We start from the raw sequence: 16708 nt of genomic DNA on the forward strand, positions 1-16708 counted from the left end.
TTTTAAAAAAAAATGCCTTTAATTCTTCGAAAGTTGGCATAAGAGCACCACCTGGTTCATTAATTTAAGTTCCTATGAGGTCTTTTTTTAGCTGTACGTTTTACAAGAAAATACTCCTCTTATGGCTAAAAACACAAAATATTAGGTTCTCCTTGCTTTCATGATCGATACACTAAACACCCGGATGGGTCAGTTTACCATCTTTGAAGGTCTATCTCAACAGTGTTGTGCGAGACGTCTACGGAGGACGGCGCGCCCGCCCAGGAGTGTTGGTGCGAATTACCATCTTTGTTGTCAACGCCTACCTGATCGCGGTTTGAGGTTCCTAACCATCATACATTTGTGCTCGTATCAAAATTGTTCTCAGGGGTCGAATCTGGGAATCCAAGATGGTAAATGTCACCTACTATCTGGCTATAAGCACCAAAGATTTTTTTCCGCGCTCACTTCTTGGTGAGATCCGGGAAGTAGCAAGTGTCTTTCAGAGAGAGTTTATGTTAACAGAAGTATGACACGGGGGTGACGAGTGACAAGGGCTTTCCAGTAAAAATGCAGACATTAAATAAGATACGTTTATACATTTTTGTTGTTCACCAAAAAATTCAATCACTCCTGTGGAATGTGTGGTTAAGTACCCTCTTTAAGTCACCATCCTCTGCGGGCCGACCACTGAAATTCATAGACAAAGCTATAGACAAAGATGATAATAAAAGGGATATGGGGGAACCTATTGGTGGAAGCTGATGGTTGCAATGTACCTACAAAAGCAGTAGGTAATAGACTAACTAACGGCAACCCACGAGAAACCCGACAGTTAGTCCATATCATTTTCTCCCTTAGTCTATAAGAACTACACATTTCAACCAATAAGATCGTTCCATACCCCTTATGTCTTCTTTGTCCATAGCTTTGTCCATCAATTCCAATAATCAGCCCGCAGACGCGATAACAAGAAGACTTAAGGAGAAATAGCGACATTTTTGCGAGAGTAGGATGTGAAAATATTCAAGTTACGGCGAAGCCAACTATGGGTGGTGTAAGTGCGAGTTGGGTGGAAATCGTCGCACGTAGGTACCTAAGTTGGGGGCTGATCATCACAAGAGACGTTATTCCTAGGTCTGGGTTGATTTTGCTCCGTGACGATGATTTTGACGACACTGTTGCGCCTCCACCAGCCGTACCACTGCATCGTGTGGTGTTGCGTTCGCAACGCAAACCACGTCAAAAATGCCAAATCCATTCCCGTCATCATGCTCACCAATGTAAACGAGGCCGCCCGTGAGATCGTTGAGCTTATCATCTGCATCAAAAGATAACGAATCATAGTGGCGTGTTGTGTTTAAAGGTACAGTTACCTGCACGATCAAATTGAGCCATCAAACTGAAGTTCTGATTGGTGGAAAAAGGCCTGAGGTGAGGATGCGGCCAATTAGAGGCCCAATTTGATGGCTCAATTTGATCGTGTAACTGGACCTCTACGATGGATCGATTGATCTGCCCTCTAAACCCGTGGGAAAGGATCGATTATCAGGGTATACCTACCTAAACAATCGATTCTTTGTCAGGGTTGCAATTTTTCATGATAAATGAAATCTTGAAATTTCTTGTGAAATATTGCATGAAATTTCAGAAAAATTAGAAACATATTGAACGATGTTCTTTGAAATTAAATGCAAAATCAAATGAAAGGCGACTGGTTTAATTTTTTTCGCGTGTGAGTGTTTTTTAGTGCGTGTTGCATACCTAGCCCCTGAAAATACGTTTCATATTTTTCACAACTTTGTGAAATGTCATGAAATATTTCACGGAAATTTTCAATATTTCATATTTTTCGTTAAACCAGTACAACCCTGTTCTGTTGCCAGCTTCAAATGGGGAAGTATCTATATTCGAGAGAGAACGCAAACGAGACCCACCCCTGGTAAAAATTGGCGATAGTAGCTGCGTTTCAAAATACCATAGGAGTTCTTATAGCCGACTGAAGAAGGCGATAGAAAATCATATAGCTGGCTGTAGAAAGTAGAAAAAATCATACGACCGGGCTACACGAAGCTATAAAAAATTATACAACCGGGCTATATAGTTCCTATCGCCGGGCTTTACACTTTATCGCCTGGCTGTTGCTTTTTCGCCATCGGCTATGAAAGGCCATAAAAAATTGTGTAGAAATTCGTGTGCTTTGTAAATCCTTAAGATTGTACGGAATCTTCTTAATATATTTACAAAACGCACACTATATTTTCCTTTACTACATATTTTTTCCATCAATTAAAACGAGAATGAACCATACAGAGTGTGCAAACATTTCAAAGTCATGAGTTGAAAACGCTAACTCCACGAGATTAAATATTAGAGCCTAACACAAAGCGGAGCGGCGGCGCGGTGCACTGACGCCTACAAACCTAACAGGGATACTTCACGCATTGCGCAATGCGTGAAGTATCCCTGTTAGGTTTGTAGGCGCCAATGCGCATTCCGCGCTGGCTGCCCGCCCGCCGCGCCGCGCCGCAGCGTACCACGGCGCTTGAAGCAACTATTTCACACCAGAGGTATATTGCACAGTATCATACAAAATTGAAGGCGCTCCAACATATTAGGAATGGCAGGCATCCTTCAAAAGTACGGAGCTTTCCTCACAAAATAAATCAAGATACTACGGCCCAAAAAGAGAGCGGTAGTCCAAAAACTCACCAAGTCCTAGCATCCGTAATTAGTAACGTTTAGCATACACTTTATCGTCAGGCTGTTGCTTAATCGTCATCGGCTATAAAAGGCTATAAGCAATTGTGTTGCCGGCTATAGAAAAGCTATTGGAAATCTTACAGCCGGCTGTAGGTCTATGGTATTTTGGAACACAGATTCTACTGCCAATTTTTACCAGGGACGTTTTTGCAATTTCACTGTCACTATACTGCCGTGCTTAGGAAAAACGTCGTATGGTCTTCCGACGTTGCCTTTCCTCCGATAAAAACCGAATTTGCTGGGAAAATTGCGAATATTACTCTCCAAAATACCAGATAATTGTGTACGCAATTTAATCTGAAATATCTAAAAATTTTAAGGTACTACATGAATGTTCTCAAAAATACATATTTTATCCTGGGAAATTTGGCGACTCTCGAAGGTTCATACAGTGGTCTTCCTTAGCACGGCAGTATACAGGGTGTGCGTAAAGCCCCCCCCCCCCTTCCCTCTAACTTTTTAGGAGGGGCTCTTACGGACACCCTAACCACACGTATTAGGTAAGTCATAGCATTGCTACTCTACGTCACTAAATGATGACCCGATTTATGAAGATCGATTTCGCTGGTTGCTTTTAAATTTCGACGGCGGAACTCCCAAAACCCAGGGCCAGATTTAGGCGGTGGCCAGATGGGCCGCGGCCCGTGGCGACAAATTTTGCAATTTTTTAAATGAGATATAAAAAATCGGATTCAGAAAAAAATTACAAACGAGAAAAAGCGACAAAATCTCTCATTTCCTGAGAGTATAGTAATTTCTACTTTTGTCGTCTTTCGGTGATACAAGAGACAGCCGCTTTAATTAGTCGAGTTAAGAGAGAAACGAAACACGCAATTTGGCCTGGAACGCGCAGAGAGCAAAAATGACGAGGATGTGAGATGAAAAGGAGAAGCCCTCGACGCGACGATCGGCCTGTAACAAATATTAGCGCCTACAAGACTGCACGAATACTTCACGCATTGCGTCAAACACAGTGCGGTCAGCAGCGGTCGGCGGGAAACGCATAGCGCCTACAAGACTGCATGAATACTTCACGCATTGCGCCAAACTCAGCGCGGCGCAGCCGCGCGACGCGATGGCGCGCGGCGGAAGTTAAAATTATTAAACCACATATATGTTTGTTCTTTCATAATTTTTTCGATCACTTCTTATAAATGGAAGGCCTTGTCCACATAGAGATAGGTTTACGGAACTTAACTTTCGCGCAAAGTTCCGTGAACTTTTGCTAGTAGTTTTGACACGGCTTCCGCAAAAAATGTTTCCAACACGAGTGAACGCGTCTTATGCGCCCCTTCCCCTCCGGCACGTTCACTTGATAGTTTTCATTGATGTTTCAAAACGAATGAGAAGGGGGCGGCAAAATACAGGCGGCCCATGGGCGGCAAGTGGGTAAATCTGGCCCTGTCCAAACCACGTGTCTCATTCAGGGTTTTTAAAAATCTCCGCTTTTGTTTTACTTTTTTTAAAGGAGAACAAATCAACATCACTCTTTGAAGTTTTTTCAGACTTTCCTTTGCACAGAGAAGATTAATCACAAGAGTTTTTAAGAATTGACGTTGAGTTGTTCTTCATTTAAACAATAACGTATGGCAGGAAGTTATCAACGTTGCATACCAAGATACGTGGCTTGAGAGTTTCACCGGTCGAGTTGCAAAATGATGATTGCAAAATAACGTCAGTAACAGTCAAACATATTTTTAAAATAGGTATATATGGCAAAAATATTGATAATCTAACTTGGTGAATGATGTAATTACCCGTTGATACACAGTTTCTGCCACTAAGAAACCAAAATAACTGCCTCCAATGATCATCGGTGTGAACGCACACAACGCAATCATGTCAAAAAATAACTCTCGAACATCGCGCACATTTTCTTGACTTTTGAACCAGCGAACAATCGAGTCTATGATAGAGTACCTGTAAAACAAACAAACAGATTTGAGTTTTAATCTACATTTCTATTTATTTTCAAAGGAAAAACCTGTCTATTTCAGTGGTTTCATCACGTGCAATAGTTATGCTGCATGTGTTCGGTAACCGGATATTATAATGCTAACGTATGATATTTGATCTGCCATTGATTTTTAACGAGGAATCCGAATCTAAGCTTAGATTTTGGATATCGTTTTAGGTCGCAATTTCAAAATCTGAAAATCCAAAAAAGCGGACGTGGCTCAAAATGCTATCTCGGCCCCGCTTCGATCGATTCGTGTGAAACCCGGAGATCGAGACGTATGGACCAGATCGTGACGTAGCATCGCAATCTGTGGTACGTATTTTTCAAGAAAATCCATCAAAATGGAAATCTTAGTTTAAGCCCCCCTCCCCCCCATTTCCTCCTCTCGGGAGTCTTGGAGATTTTGTGGGACTCTTTTTTTCCAGCAACCAAGCAATTGATTTGATACGGGGATGTGCGAAAGATGGCGAATGGTCAGTCGCCCAGACAAGTGTTCGATTTGGTTCCAGAATTTTGCTTCCTGAGTAAGATGGCGTGGAAATCTAATAGTCGGTGGATGGGAAGGCAGGAAGAGATCAGAGGGTGTAATTCTCCCGGCGATTGGATCAGAGCACCTTAATGCACTGATTTTGTTAAATATACGTTATAAAAGGGCGAACCGAGATATTTAGTGGCATGGCTAGAGACAAGAGACCCTCCACTGACCTCTTGGCGACAGGTGGGAGCTTTTACTTTCAAGGACTCAACAATTCCTCATGGACAATTATAAGGGAGCGACAGTCAGTCAGTCACAACTCTTATTTCGGCTGTTGACCTACCTACATGGTGGATTCGAGCTTCGGGTGACATCATGAGTTAACAAGTTCCCCAAACTTCAGCTTGTTTGCTGAACAAAACTGCCAACACGTTCTAACCATCGATCATGTAGGTAGTTCAACAGTAGAATCAATGGCGAGGCGCGAGTAATCGATTGTCGATATTTCCCCATTTGAAACTGTGCTAAAGAATCGATTATTAAGGTGTTCGCTGCGAGCACCCTATATCGATCTTTTTCCACATATTAAATGACGGATCAATCGATATATCGCAAACCACGCCACGCCACTGAGTAGAATGATGAGGTCCTGAAAATAAAAGCTTCCACAATTGCCAAGATACTGGTGGAGAGTCTCTTGTCTCTGGGCATGACCTGGGGACTCGAACTATCTGGAAGCGGTGTCCGCAGAGCTCGCAGGCACTGGTGTCCGACTCGGCCAGCCACCTCTCGAGACAGAACTTGTGTACTCGCGAGAGACTGCCACGGCACTGGCACGGAGATATGAAATCCTCGGCTCCAGCGGTGTCATGGCAGATGCGACAGAACTCTTGGCACGTGGCGACCAGGTTCAGCCGGGACCAATGGGGCAGGGTCGCTTCCGACGTGATGGTCACCATCTCGACACCGGACTTGAGGGCTGCTGCCGGTAAGTTCGGTTGCGACAACATCTGCGTCAGCGCCGGCGACAGACGAACGTGAACCTGTGCCTCCAAAGCGGTTTCCTTGCCTCCGTTTTCTGTCGTTTCCGTTTTCCTTTGGGTATCGCCTTCAGGGGATCTCTCCATTGGCTCAGTGCTCTCCACTAGGCTGTAATATTGGCACAGGATCAAAAACTCGTTTGTTCCTTCTTTCGAACCTGCTTCAATTACTTTCACCTCCTTTTCTGTCTCTCCTGTCCCGAATCCACGTGAACCTGATCTACTGTCTAACGTGTCATCTGATATCCTCCTCTGAGCACGCACATCAGGTTTTGCCACTTCAATCCGAGATGTACCAATGGCACCACTTTCCAGCTTAAACTCTTTTTTGTTTTCATCGCAAGCATGGCTCATTCCGATCTCGTATTCCAAATTCTTCAGGTACCTCGCGTTATCTACTGAATTATCTCGCGTCAAATTTTGCTGAGGTGAACCGCTTTTCAGATTCATAGATATCACAGTAGACCCGGCTGCATCTTTCGTGCAAAACGAGTTGGCTGTTTTTTGCTTCAACTCGGTTTGAAAACTAGGTGATATTTCCATTCTTTGAGAACTCATTTTGTTAGTGACAATGGCTTTTAAAATTTGATTCGGATCGTTACTTAAAACATCATTTCTCGAGAGAGTGTTGCGGTACTCACCTCCGTTTTCACTTCCACGGCTCAGCCTCGACGAGACCGAAAAGGAACTTTTCTTCGAGATAAATTGTTCGGAACTCTTTGACTCTGCCTTTTCCTCTTCATTTTGGATGAAGACAGTTGTTTTGCTGCATTTGTCAACTTCGCTTCCATTTTGCGTCAACGACGACGGACCTCTCAATGACGGAGTAGACATTCTCCCGCTGGCATGGTTTCGGGGCTCATTCCCGCCCACGGGATCTTTAGAACTTTCTCTCCTAGAACTGTCCAACTTTTCAATCCACTTTCTTCGTGCAGTGTCAAAATGAGTGATTTGACCACTGACTGCTTCGTCATCATCAGGAACCAGAGGCTGTGCCGGTTTGTCTTGTTGGTCGCGATCTCCTTTCCAGCGACTCGCGGAACTGTTGGCCCCTTGCTCAATGTGAGCTTGGCTGCTGCTTGGAGTCTTTTCTGGTGTCGGTGTTGCCAGAACGCTTATGAAATGTTCACCTTGCTCTGATGCTGCAGCATTCAAAGCAGAGATATCAGCCCTCAAAGGCTCAAATGGAGTAACCGCGTCTACACAACCACCATCGTCCACCATGTGGTGCGCTACACTACTCTTCAAGATTTGCTTCATTTTTTGCTTCTCGGTAACTTCAAAATTCCCTTGATTTTCGCTCGACGAAATGCAAAAATTTGGATTTATCTTCTTGTCTGTATTTCCGCATACCATGCCTGGGGGTGCTTTTGGTTTTGAATCCAAACTTGACGATGTCCGTGAAAAATTTAAGGCGCCGTTGCTCGGATTTTGCTGATTGGTACTACCAGAAATTCCCTCTTTGGCTCTCACCTCTTGGATGTATCTCTCCCTCGAATTTTTTATGTTCACCGTCTCTCTGAGCAGCTCGAAGGACTTTTTCGAGAGCTTTTGTGCGTCCCCGGTGATGGTTCCCGATTTTTCCTCGATGACTTTTTTCTTATCCTTGACGAGCCCTTTTGGGATTTCAGTGCCCAAAACATTTGAAACCCGGCCGAGACTAGCCGGGTTGGTCACTTTGGAGTGCGCTGCGTCACCAATACTCGAGTTAGAATACAAAGCCCTGTGCCCATCCGGACTATTTTGTTGGTTAGATCTAAAGAGAGTTTGTCCAGAAAAACCCTTGCTCTGTGTAGCAGGAACAGTGCCTGGAACGGGAGGGACCACTTGCTCTCGTTCACAATGATCTTTGACAGATTTTGGAGTCTCGCTCGCTGAATGCGTCAAATCTTCGTCTCGTGAAAATTTATCGGGTTGAGATTGTGCCTCTGTCGCCGAAAAAGTGGCTGTTGGTACCGGCTCTTCAATCATAGTAGTTACGCTGAAAGTCACGAATTTTGAGCCTTTGGATTCCTTATTTTGCAGCTTCCTGTCATCACAATCCTCGCCGGCTCTCAACCCCATCTGTAACCCAAGCGATGAACGTTTACCAGTTATGCCAGCGCTTCCCCCTTCACAGTGAATTATCCCGCACAATTGCTCTGCCTGTCGAAGGTTGAGCTCAACGAAATCCAAAACTTTCGTTCGATCCTCGGAACTCAGTGACCCGGGTTTTGGGAGAGTCTCTTCACTAACACCATGAGTAGAGATTTCTTCGCAAGCGTCTTTTTCCTTGAGGGCTCCGTCTGCCCTGGTACATATTTTATCGGAGGTATCTGTTGCAGAATGAGAAGTAGTTGAACTTAGCATCGTGTTGATTTGCTTTTTGCAAGCACTTGTGCCTGATTGAGGTTCGGAAGTTTTAGGGTCTTCAGACGGAGGGGCGGTATGCACAATTTCGTTGACTCTAAGGTGTAAAATTTGATCAGAAGAATCGAAATTTATTGGATTATTGTTCAGATGAGTGCCCTTACTAGTGTTAACGGTTATTTTATTATCTTCTAAGTCGTCGGAAGAACGATCGAGAGCCTTTTTGTGACGAAAATCGTCTTTAGAATTGTGTTCAGCGTTCGAGATATTTGAGTTGTGTTCTTTCACGTCGTTATAATAGTGGATTTCTTCATCTCTCACATTAGCATTATCTACTTTTTTTAATGGATGGTGAGTTTGAAGAATCAAACTCGAGCTCGGACCATCTCTTTTAGCTGTCAGTTCTGAATTCAATCTCGCAATTTCTAGCTCAACCAAATGTATCGGCAAATTAACTCTAGACATAACATCTCCAGTGGAACATGGATTTATATGATCAGAATCAATGATTTTTGCTTCTTGAACCTCCGTGGAAAAATGAACCGTAGAATTTTTCTCGTCAAAATCATGATATGATTTATCGGCGGTTCCAGAGCCCAAAAGCACGTGGATACTATTATTTTGTGCGCTCTTGACATGCTGACTTGTCACATTTTTTCCATTTTCATAAACATGAACTTGTGAAACACCTCTCTCTACATCAGCAGCCTGAGTTTTAGGACATTCTAATGAATTTCCGTCACTGACATCGGGAGATTGGGGAATAAAATTTGAAAAATTACTGTTAGACTCTCGCAAATTAGATATTTCAGGTGTGACGGCAGACAATGATGGCTGCTCGAAAGAATCATTCTTTGTCTGGTATAAATCCTCTATCTGAATGAGTGATCCATTACTGATTTCCTTTTGGCGGTTATTGTTTTCGTCTGAACACTGCAAATCTAGAGAAAAAACAAAAATAAGAATGCATTCATTAGTCTATTTATACTATTTTCATTATTTAAATTTTTTTTCTAATTTTTTCCTGCTTTTCTATAGCTCCTTAATTCGTAAAGTATCCTCAAAAATGTATGGTATGGCCACAATAGTTACAGAGCCTTCTTTGATCGCAAAATGACCAATTTTTAGTATTTTTATGCTCCCTTTGAATGTTCATTTCCACGTTTAAGAAGCGTAAAATTAAATCGTCCTCCTTAGCCTCCAGAGTTTCCAATCATTGGAGTAAAGTATTTTTAATTATTTGCTTTGCACAGTCAGCAAAATAGTGCGGGTAGCCGACGCGCCTTCAAATCAAAAGAATGCAACACGGACATCCATCAAGCCCGAATAGTTGCATCCATCGATGTTGCGTTTATGTCCGTCTTTGCGTCGACTAAATGAGTTTTCAGAAATATCAAAAACCGACAATAAGGGAGTGCTGTTCTGTCTATAAAAAAACGCACTAATCTTTCTCTTGCATTTTACAGCAATGAAAAAAACCGTAAGACGCTGTGCGATAAATTTCAAAGACAATTTTGATCGTTTTAAGAGGATACGTAACTGGAATTTTTAGCGAACATAGTGAAACACTTCTTGCCCTGAGAGCAATGATCAGTTCACCAACTCCTAAACACACTGGATGTTAGTTAATGCACTTTGATATTTTGAAGATGAGTAAAATTTAATGCTCAACGTTACCGATCTCTATTCATGTCGATTTTGTATCAACTAAAAAAGAAATTTTAAAAAAAAAAAAAAAAAAAAAAAAAAAACCTCAATTTTGATTTGAAAGATTTCTCTTTCACTGTATAGCACAAGGAAGGCATATATACATCGATAAATTGGAAATTGGTGTCTCAAAAATATTTGATAATTGAATATACCTTTGCTCAAAGGCAGAATTTCTTTGATTATCCCCGAGTCGTTCCTGGTACCGGATCCAAGTTGCTCGAAGCCTTGAATTATTTCATCCAACTGCCGGCACTCTAATTCACCTTGGGAATTGTTCTCAGCTCTTGATTTTTCCGTATCCGTCGATTTTCCAAAAATCTCAACTGTCTCCACAGGCTCTTTACTGTCACCCGTGTTCAAGTTTTCTATAACTTGTAGATGAGTTAATTGAACATCTAATTTCAACTCGGGAGGTGAAACGGTCTCCTCTTTAACAATTTTAGCATCAACGTGTCCAGAAAAGGGGGGCGTTTTGTTTACACCAATTGCGTTGTCTTCTTTCTTTCTTCTAATAGTTTCCTCCAGTGCATGCGCACCTGGATAAGAGATTTGATTATTCTTTAAAACATTTAGATCTACACGTCTGACTGCTGGCAAAGTTGCGTGATCATTATGATCGAGATTTTCTGAATTGTCTACATCAGAGTCTTTACGAGATTCTAAATCCTGCCAGACATTGGTTACTGTCTCGTTTACGGTTCCTCCTGTATTTTTTTGCTGCGGTTCTGAATTTTGACGAGAGGAATGAAAACTTAGATTTGAGTTGACTATTTTCCATGTGGAGAGCAACTCACTCAATGAGCCCTTTTTCGAGAGATCTTCGGTGAAAAAACATGGTTTGTCCTCCTCATTGTTCTCTGGTAACGTGGGTGACTCGGACGGTTCTAATTTTTTCAGGTCAGCGCCAGCATCTTCACAAGCGGAGGGCCCTGTTTGTTCATTGTTCATCTGCGTGTCGTACTCATGAATTTTCAACGTCGAATCTTCTACAACAAAATTATCTTTATTTCAAAATTCGAACTATAGCGTTCTTTTTAAGTTCATTTTAAAATATTAGTATCATTTTTTTTTTTTTTTTTTTTTTTTTTTTTTTTTTTTTATTCTTCAAATAAATGTTACAACCACCTACTAGGTGTAAATTAACTTTTCTTTACAAATAAAGTAACTTAGAAATTGACTAACGTCTAATTTTTGTTTTTATGACTAACGTCTAATTTTTGTTTTTAAGAGTAAGTATCATTAAGGATTATTTTTCCTAGAGAAGAAAAGAGACAAAAAAAAACATCAAAAGTTCTACACATGTCAGCTATATTCATGCAATTTTTTTCACTCCTCTCAATTCTGTTCGGTCAGTGGGTGGAGCTATCAATGTGAATGGACTGTTTGCAAAAGGCGTGGAACTTGTGAGATAAAGTCCCGTCAAATTAGCTCTAAAAAAGGGCTATCTTGGAAAATCAATTATAGAATGTTTCTTTGCGGATAGAGTCCCTTTATACCCAGAGTTAAGACAATTCGATTATCAGCTGACTGGCAGCCGGCCTTGGCTGGCCATGGAGGCCGAAACGAGTGCACCCAAACGAACGATATTGAGGGATAAGGATCAGGAATCCTGCGATTACTGTCACACAAAAACAACAACATCAACAAATTGATCAGTTAAAAATAAAATGAGATTGGTTTGTGAATAATTTCTTAATCTATTTTCATTTTGGACCGATGGAAATAACAATTTACTCTTGAAAAACCACAATTAGGTAATATTTTCATTATTCTTGTTCACATTCGAGGTACCGCCATCTTGGTGCACTCGTTTCAGCCTCCATGAGCGAGAACCAGTCAGAATTGCATTTTTTTTAGGCCACTTTCAGCCCAACCCTGGCCCAACCAAAAGTGAGTTGTCTTAACTCTGGGTATAAAGGGACTCTATTTGCGGAGACATGTTGCAATCAGTGGCGTGGCGTGAATTGCGATATATAGATTGTTATGTCATTTAAACCTACGAAAAAGGATAGATAAACAGGGTGTTCGCAGCGAACACCTTAATAATCGATTCTTTACCATAGGTTTAAATGGCATGAGAATCGATACATCGCAATTCACGCCACGCCACTAGTTGCAATAGGCCACAAGAACAACATATCAAATCATTAAGGAGGTGCAAAATCCCTACAATCCTCGATCCTAGGATTGCAGGCTCGGGGTTCATACAGGTTGGAAAAGGTGTCGATCGCGGTAAGTCTAGCACCTCGATATTACGAATTTTCAACAAGTAATGCGCGCACTGTGTTAAGCGTAATGCGTCAAGTATTCCTGCCCTCTTGCAGGGGCTACTTAATATGCGTTCCGCACCGACCGGCGCAATGCGGCGCGGCGGCCGCACTACGTTAGGCGACATTAGAAACGATGATACAGCATTGCATTTGAAAAAAAACTGTAAAAACAGAGGAGAGATAATAATTCTCATGATATTAAAAAAGAATGACGTTAACAGTCATGAACCATTATTTGACAGGAAAATCCATTATCAGAAACACTAGGTATACGGAATATTCTCACTCTTATTATAGACGTAAATCTGTGTATTTTTACCTGCTAAACCTGACAATGGCCTTGTTTTTTCCTCAGCATGCACTCATTTTCCGGATCACTGGATTTATCATGAAAAACCTCGATTTTTAAAAAAATTCCCGATTTTACCGGACAAGATCGAACTGATTGAGAAAAAAGGAGGGCATTTCCGTAATTAGTGCTAAAAGGCTACCGCAGAACTTCTTTGAACTTTTCGGCAATAACCGACTCATGTAGACCTATGATTAATGATAATTATTTATTTTGTGTTTCCTTCATCAGAAGATTTTCCGGGTGCAAGTCTAAAAATACCTGAAAAAAGAGAGTAGAAAGATTAGATTTTAGACAAATATTTAAAAACAAAACTTGATTACGCACCAGGTTCAGTGGCCTTTTCATCTTGCAACTCGTTGATATCAGATTCTGTATTGACATTCATTGCCCTGTTGATGAGAGTGCTTCAAAAAACATGGGATTGGCGCTGAATTTAGGCTAGTTAAAGCAGCATTCGTAATTACTAATTTTTTTCTCTCTCTAGTAGTACACCAAAAATTTATATTAAGAAACAAATATCAATTTTCTTCTTCTTTTTTGCTTATAATGTGTTGAAAATCGGCAATCCACTAAGATAGTAAACAATAAAATGAGGTTAGAATGGTGAGGTTATGCTTTTCAGTGAGGGATCTTGAATCGGATAGTTTTGATATAAAAAATAATTGTTAATGAGCCAAAATTTAAGACGCGGTCACTAGTATCAACAATTCAGGTGGTTTTAATAATAGCAACTCCTTTTTCCCTTGAAATTTATACTTAGATTTGAAACAAATTTTTATCATGATGAAAACCGTTACATTAATATCAGCTGGTAAAGATAATTTTATTTTAGATTTCTTGCGTTGGTGCTTTTTGTTTGAACCCGAAGAGCTTTGCTCTAATGCTTTATGTGCGCATGTTCATAAGATACCAAAATGTTTTATAACATTTTTTCGCCTTCATTTTTTCTTAAATCTTTTATATTACTGTTTTTAATTATTCATGATCATCAGAATCCTTATTGAAGGACTCTAGATTTCACAGGTTACGTAAACTTCAAATTAGGACTCATAACTACCTATGACGCAATTTCTCTTGCTGATAGAAGCGAGACATCTTCTTACGCCTTGCATCCACACACACACACACACACCCTCATACCCTCAGCAGTAGCAAAGTAAATCTATGGTGAAAGTCGAGGAACACGACCTCAATTCGTCACTTTACGGATTTTTTGTGAGAAAACCGACAAAAACAATCCTCGGAATTTTTACAGTTTTTTTTTTTTTTTTTTTTTTTTTTTTTTTTTTTTTTGAGTTGCAATCCTCTCAAAGTTCCAAAATGAATCGAATCCACTCATAGAAATTTGGCCTCTCAGTCAGGCAAGCACAAAACTTTATTTGTGTGAATCGCAAAATCAGGTTATGCGTCGCGTTGGCTCGACGATCTCTGAGCTGTAACCGTCAATGATGACACTGATGATCCTGTTAGAAGCCTATAGTTTTTACGTCGAGAAGAGTCTTCTACAATCGCACAACTGCTTCATTATCAGGTGGCCTGTATACGAGGTAACGGTGCGATCGCTCCACGGTGCGTGGACTCCACGCACTCACCCCCTTCCAAAACTGATGCATCGGATCCACGGGGTCGTGGAGCCCACGCACCAAATCAGAGAGAAGTGGTGTGTGGAGCCCACGCCCTGTGGATCGATTGCACCTGTGCATCGGCTCCACGGTGCATTCCCTCCACAGGCCCGTTCCCGAAAAAACTGGACCCGGTAATTCTCAAATTTTTCGCAGCGCGCCCTCGGACGATTTTCCACCTTTATTTGAACTGTCTTGAATACAGTAATGCAGTATTTTTAGTGGTGACCTCATCATGTTGCCGAAGAAAGGTTTTATCGCCTTTCTCACCCCAGGAAAGTTACAAGGTTTTTGGCAAAAGTTCCTTCCCCAAGTAGCAGTGATCGCGATAAATAGCGATTTAATCAGTTGGTTATCGCGATTATATCGGTGACAGTATATCGAGATATTATCACATTAAAAATTGCGATATATGGCGATTAAATCGCTACAAATTGCAATTTTGGGTTCGATTAAATCGAGATTAAATTGCCACTTATTGCGATTTTTATTTCAAAAATACCGCGATTTTATCGCGATAAGATCAAGGATAATCCTTCAGATGTTGATGATCCTGTCGATTTTATCGCCGATGAAACCGCAATATATAGCAATTTTTCCGTTGAGAAATGCTACTTGGGCCTTAGGTATGCGAATTCTTTTGTATTTGGGGGGGGGGGGGTCCATTACGCATGACCTTGTCTCCACGGTACGTTTCATGGGATTTGTCTCAGGGAAAAATCTCACTTCCGAAGTAGGGAAACATATGAAGTTAGTTAATACGAATCACAGTTCCACCTAAGAGTCATTGTGGAGTCCCAAGAACGACTTTAAAAAAGAAGAAGTTTATGTTGTGTTGTTTAACGAGAAAAAAAGCCCAGAAGTTTCATTCCTACGATTCGAACTTGGGACAAAACCCGTGAAACGTCTCGTGGAGACAAAGGCGTATGAATGTTCCGACACGGTGATCCAATGGATCGCAAGGGCAGGCACTGCCCTTCATCCCTTCAATACTTTTCATAGCGCGGACATTTGGAAAATGTTTATTGAGTATTGCAATTTTACATCGTCGTTACTGATCTAACTCTAAGATTAACGTGTAACGCATAAAGTACACCCGATGCGCGAAGCGCCTCAAAGGGTTGGACCTCAAAGCGGTCAGTGGGTGTAGCCTCTGCTTTCAATAGATGAGAAAATTATGAAATAAAACTCTCTTGAACATTGCTTTAATATTTGCAGGAAACTTGTGGGCGAGGTGAAAGCAGTCAGTGGTCAACTCGTGTCTTTAACTTACTATGTGTAAATTGAAGGGTGGCATATTTCGAAACCGCTGCCAATTGCGAGGCGGCATGCGGCATCTTTGCATTAGCCTGATCACCGAAAAAAGTAACTGAATCGAACTCTCATACTATATATACAACACCCCTCTCGCAGCCCTCTCCCTCTCTCTCACCGCCACGCCGCGCCAAACCCTTAGCACATCACCGACTTTCTTCCGCACGATACGGTGGAAAATAAAGAAATATTCAAGGGTGAAAAACACGAATGGCAACACTGTAAGGGTTTTAACTGAATGGACGAAAAAGGGTCCGAACTGTTTATTGTTCTTGGCTAGCTGTCGTTCGGGACAAATTACAACTCCTCCGCGCCGCGGAATCTTTTTTGTTTCAGGTATAACCGCTGCGGCGCGGCGCGGCGGTGACATGCATTTTATTCCAGTCTACAAACGGTGTCCAAAAATAACTGAGACCAAGTTTGTAATTCGGAAACTAAGAAAGGTATTAAATGCAGTTCATACTATGAACCATCAAACCTCAAAATTTGAGCTCATTCGGTTGAAAACTCACCGAGTTATTGCAATTTTTTGGTGACAAGTTGCACGAGCAAATAGCCATACAGGATTTTCGAGTATATATATTTTTCATTTCACGAACTGTTCCTGAGCCGCGCTGCAGATTACTCGAAATTAATTACTCGAAAATCCTGTACCTACGGTTATTTGCTCGTGCAACTCGTCACCGAAAAATTGCAATAACTCAGTGAGTTTTCACCCGAATAAGCTCAAATTTTGAGGTTTAATGGCTACTAGTATGAACTACAGCCCCATACAAACCGCATTTTGACATCGATCATGGTTTCCGAATTATGTACAGATTTGATCTCAGTCGTTTTGGGATGTATAATCTTGCATTCTTGAATCTCTACAAAA

General features: G+C 41.4%; 1 protein-coding gene across 2 annotated transcripts; it reads right to left on the reverse strand.

Moving 5' to 3' along the window:
• Positions 1 to 558: 558 nt before the first annotated feature.
• On the reverse strand, positions 559 to 13721 carry LOC109037518 (uncharacterized). 2 transcript variants are annotated; one of them, XM_072300540.1, is made up of 5 exons: positions 13223 to 13721; positions 10429 to 11259; positions 5892 to 9507; positions 4500 to 4662; positions 559 to 1300 (listed from the first exon to the last, which is right to left on the reverse strand). In XM_072300540.1, exons 1-5 carry the CDS (start codon positions 13281 to 13283, stop codon positions 1076 to 1078), a joined length of 4896 nt encoding a protein of 1631 aa, XP_072156641.1. In that variant the 5' UTR covers positions 13284 to 13721; the 3' UTR covers positions 559 to 1075. The 2 variants fall into 2 exon arrangements, with proteins under 2 accessions (XP_072156641.1, XP_018907780.2); XM_019052235.2 differs by having other exon boundaries at positions 10429 to 11262.
• Between the last annotated feature and the right edge of the window lie 2987 nt (positions 13722 to 16708).

Source organism: Bemisia tabaci, chromosome 5, assembly GCF_918797505.1.
Source record: "Bemisia tabaci chromosome 5, PGI_BMITA_v3".
NCBI classification, from domain to species: domain Eukaryota; kingdom Metazoa; phylum Arthropoda; class Insecta; order Hemiptera; family Aleyrodidae; genus Bemisia; species Bemisia tabaci.

Bases quoted from the DNA above. Each gene is read 5' to 3' on its own strand.
- LOC109037518 (XM_019052235.2), bottom strand. From the start codon at position 13,283: ATGAATGTCAATACAGAATCTGATATCAACGAGTTGCAAGATGAAAAG. The intron at 11,263-13,222 runs GTGCGTAATCAA...ATTTTGTTGTAG, and splicing joins TGAAAAGGCCACTGAACCTG to AAGATTCGACGTTGAAAATT. The intron at 4,663-5,891 runs GTCATGCCCAGA...TTTGTTTTACAG, and splicing joins CAGATAGTTCGAGTCCCCAG to GTACTCTATCATAGACTCGA.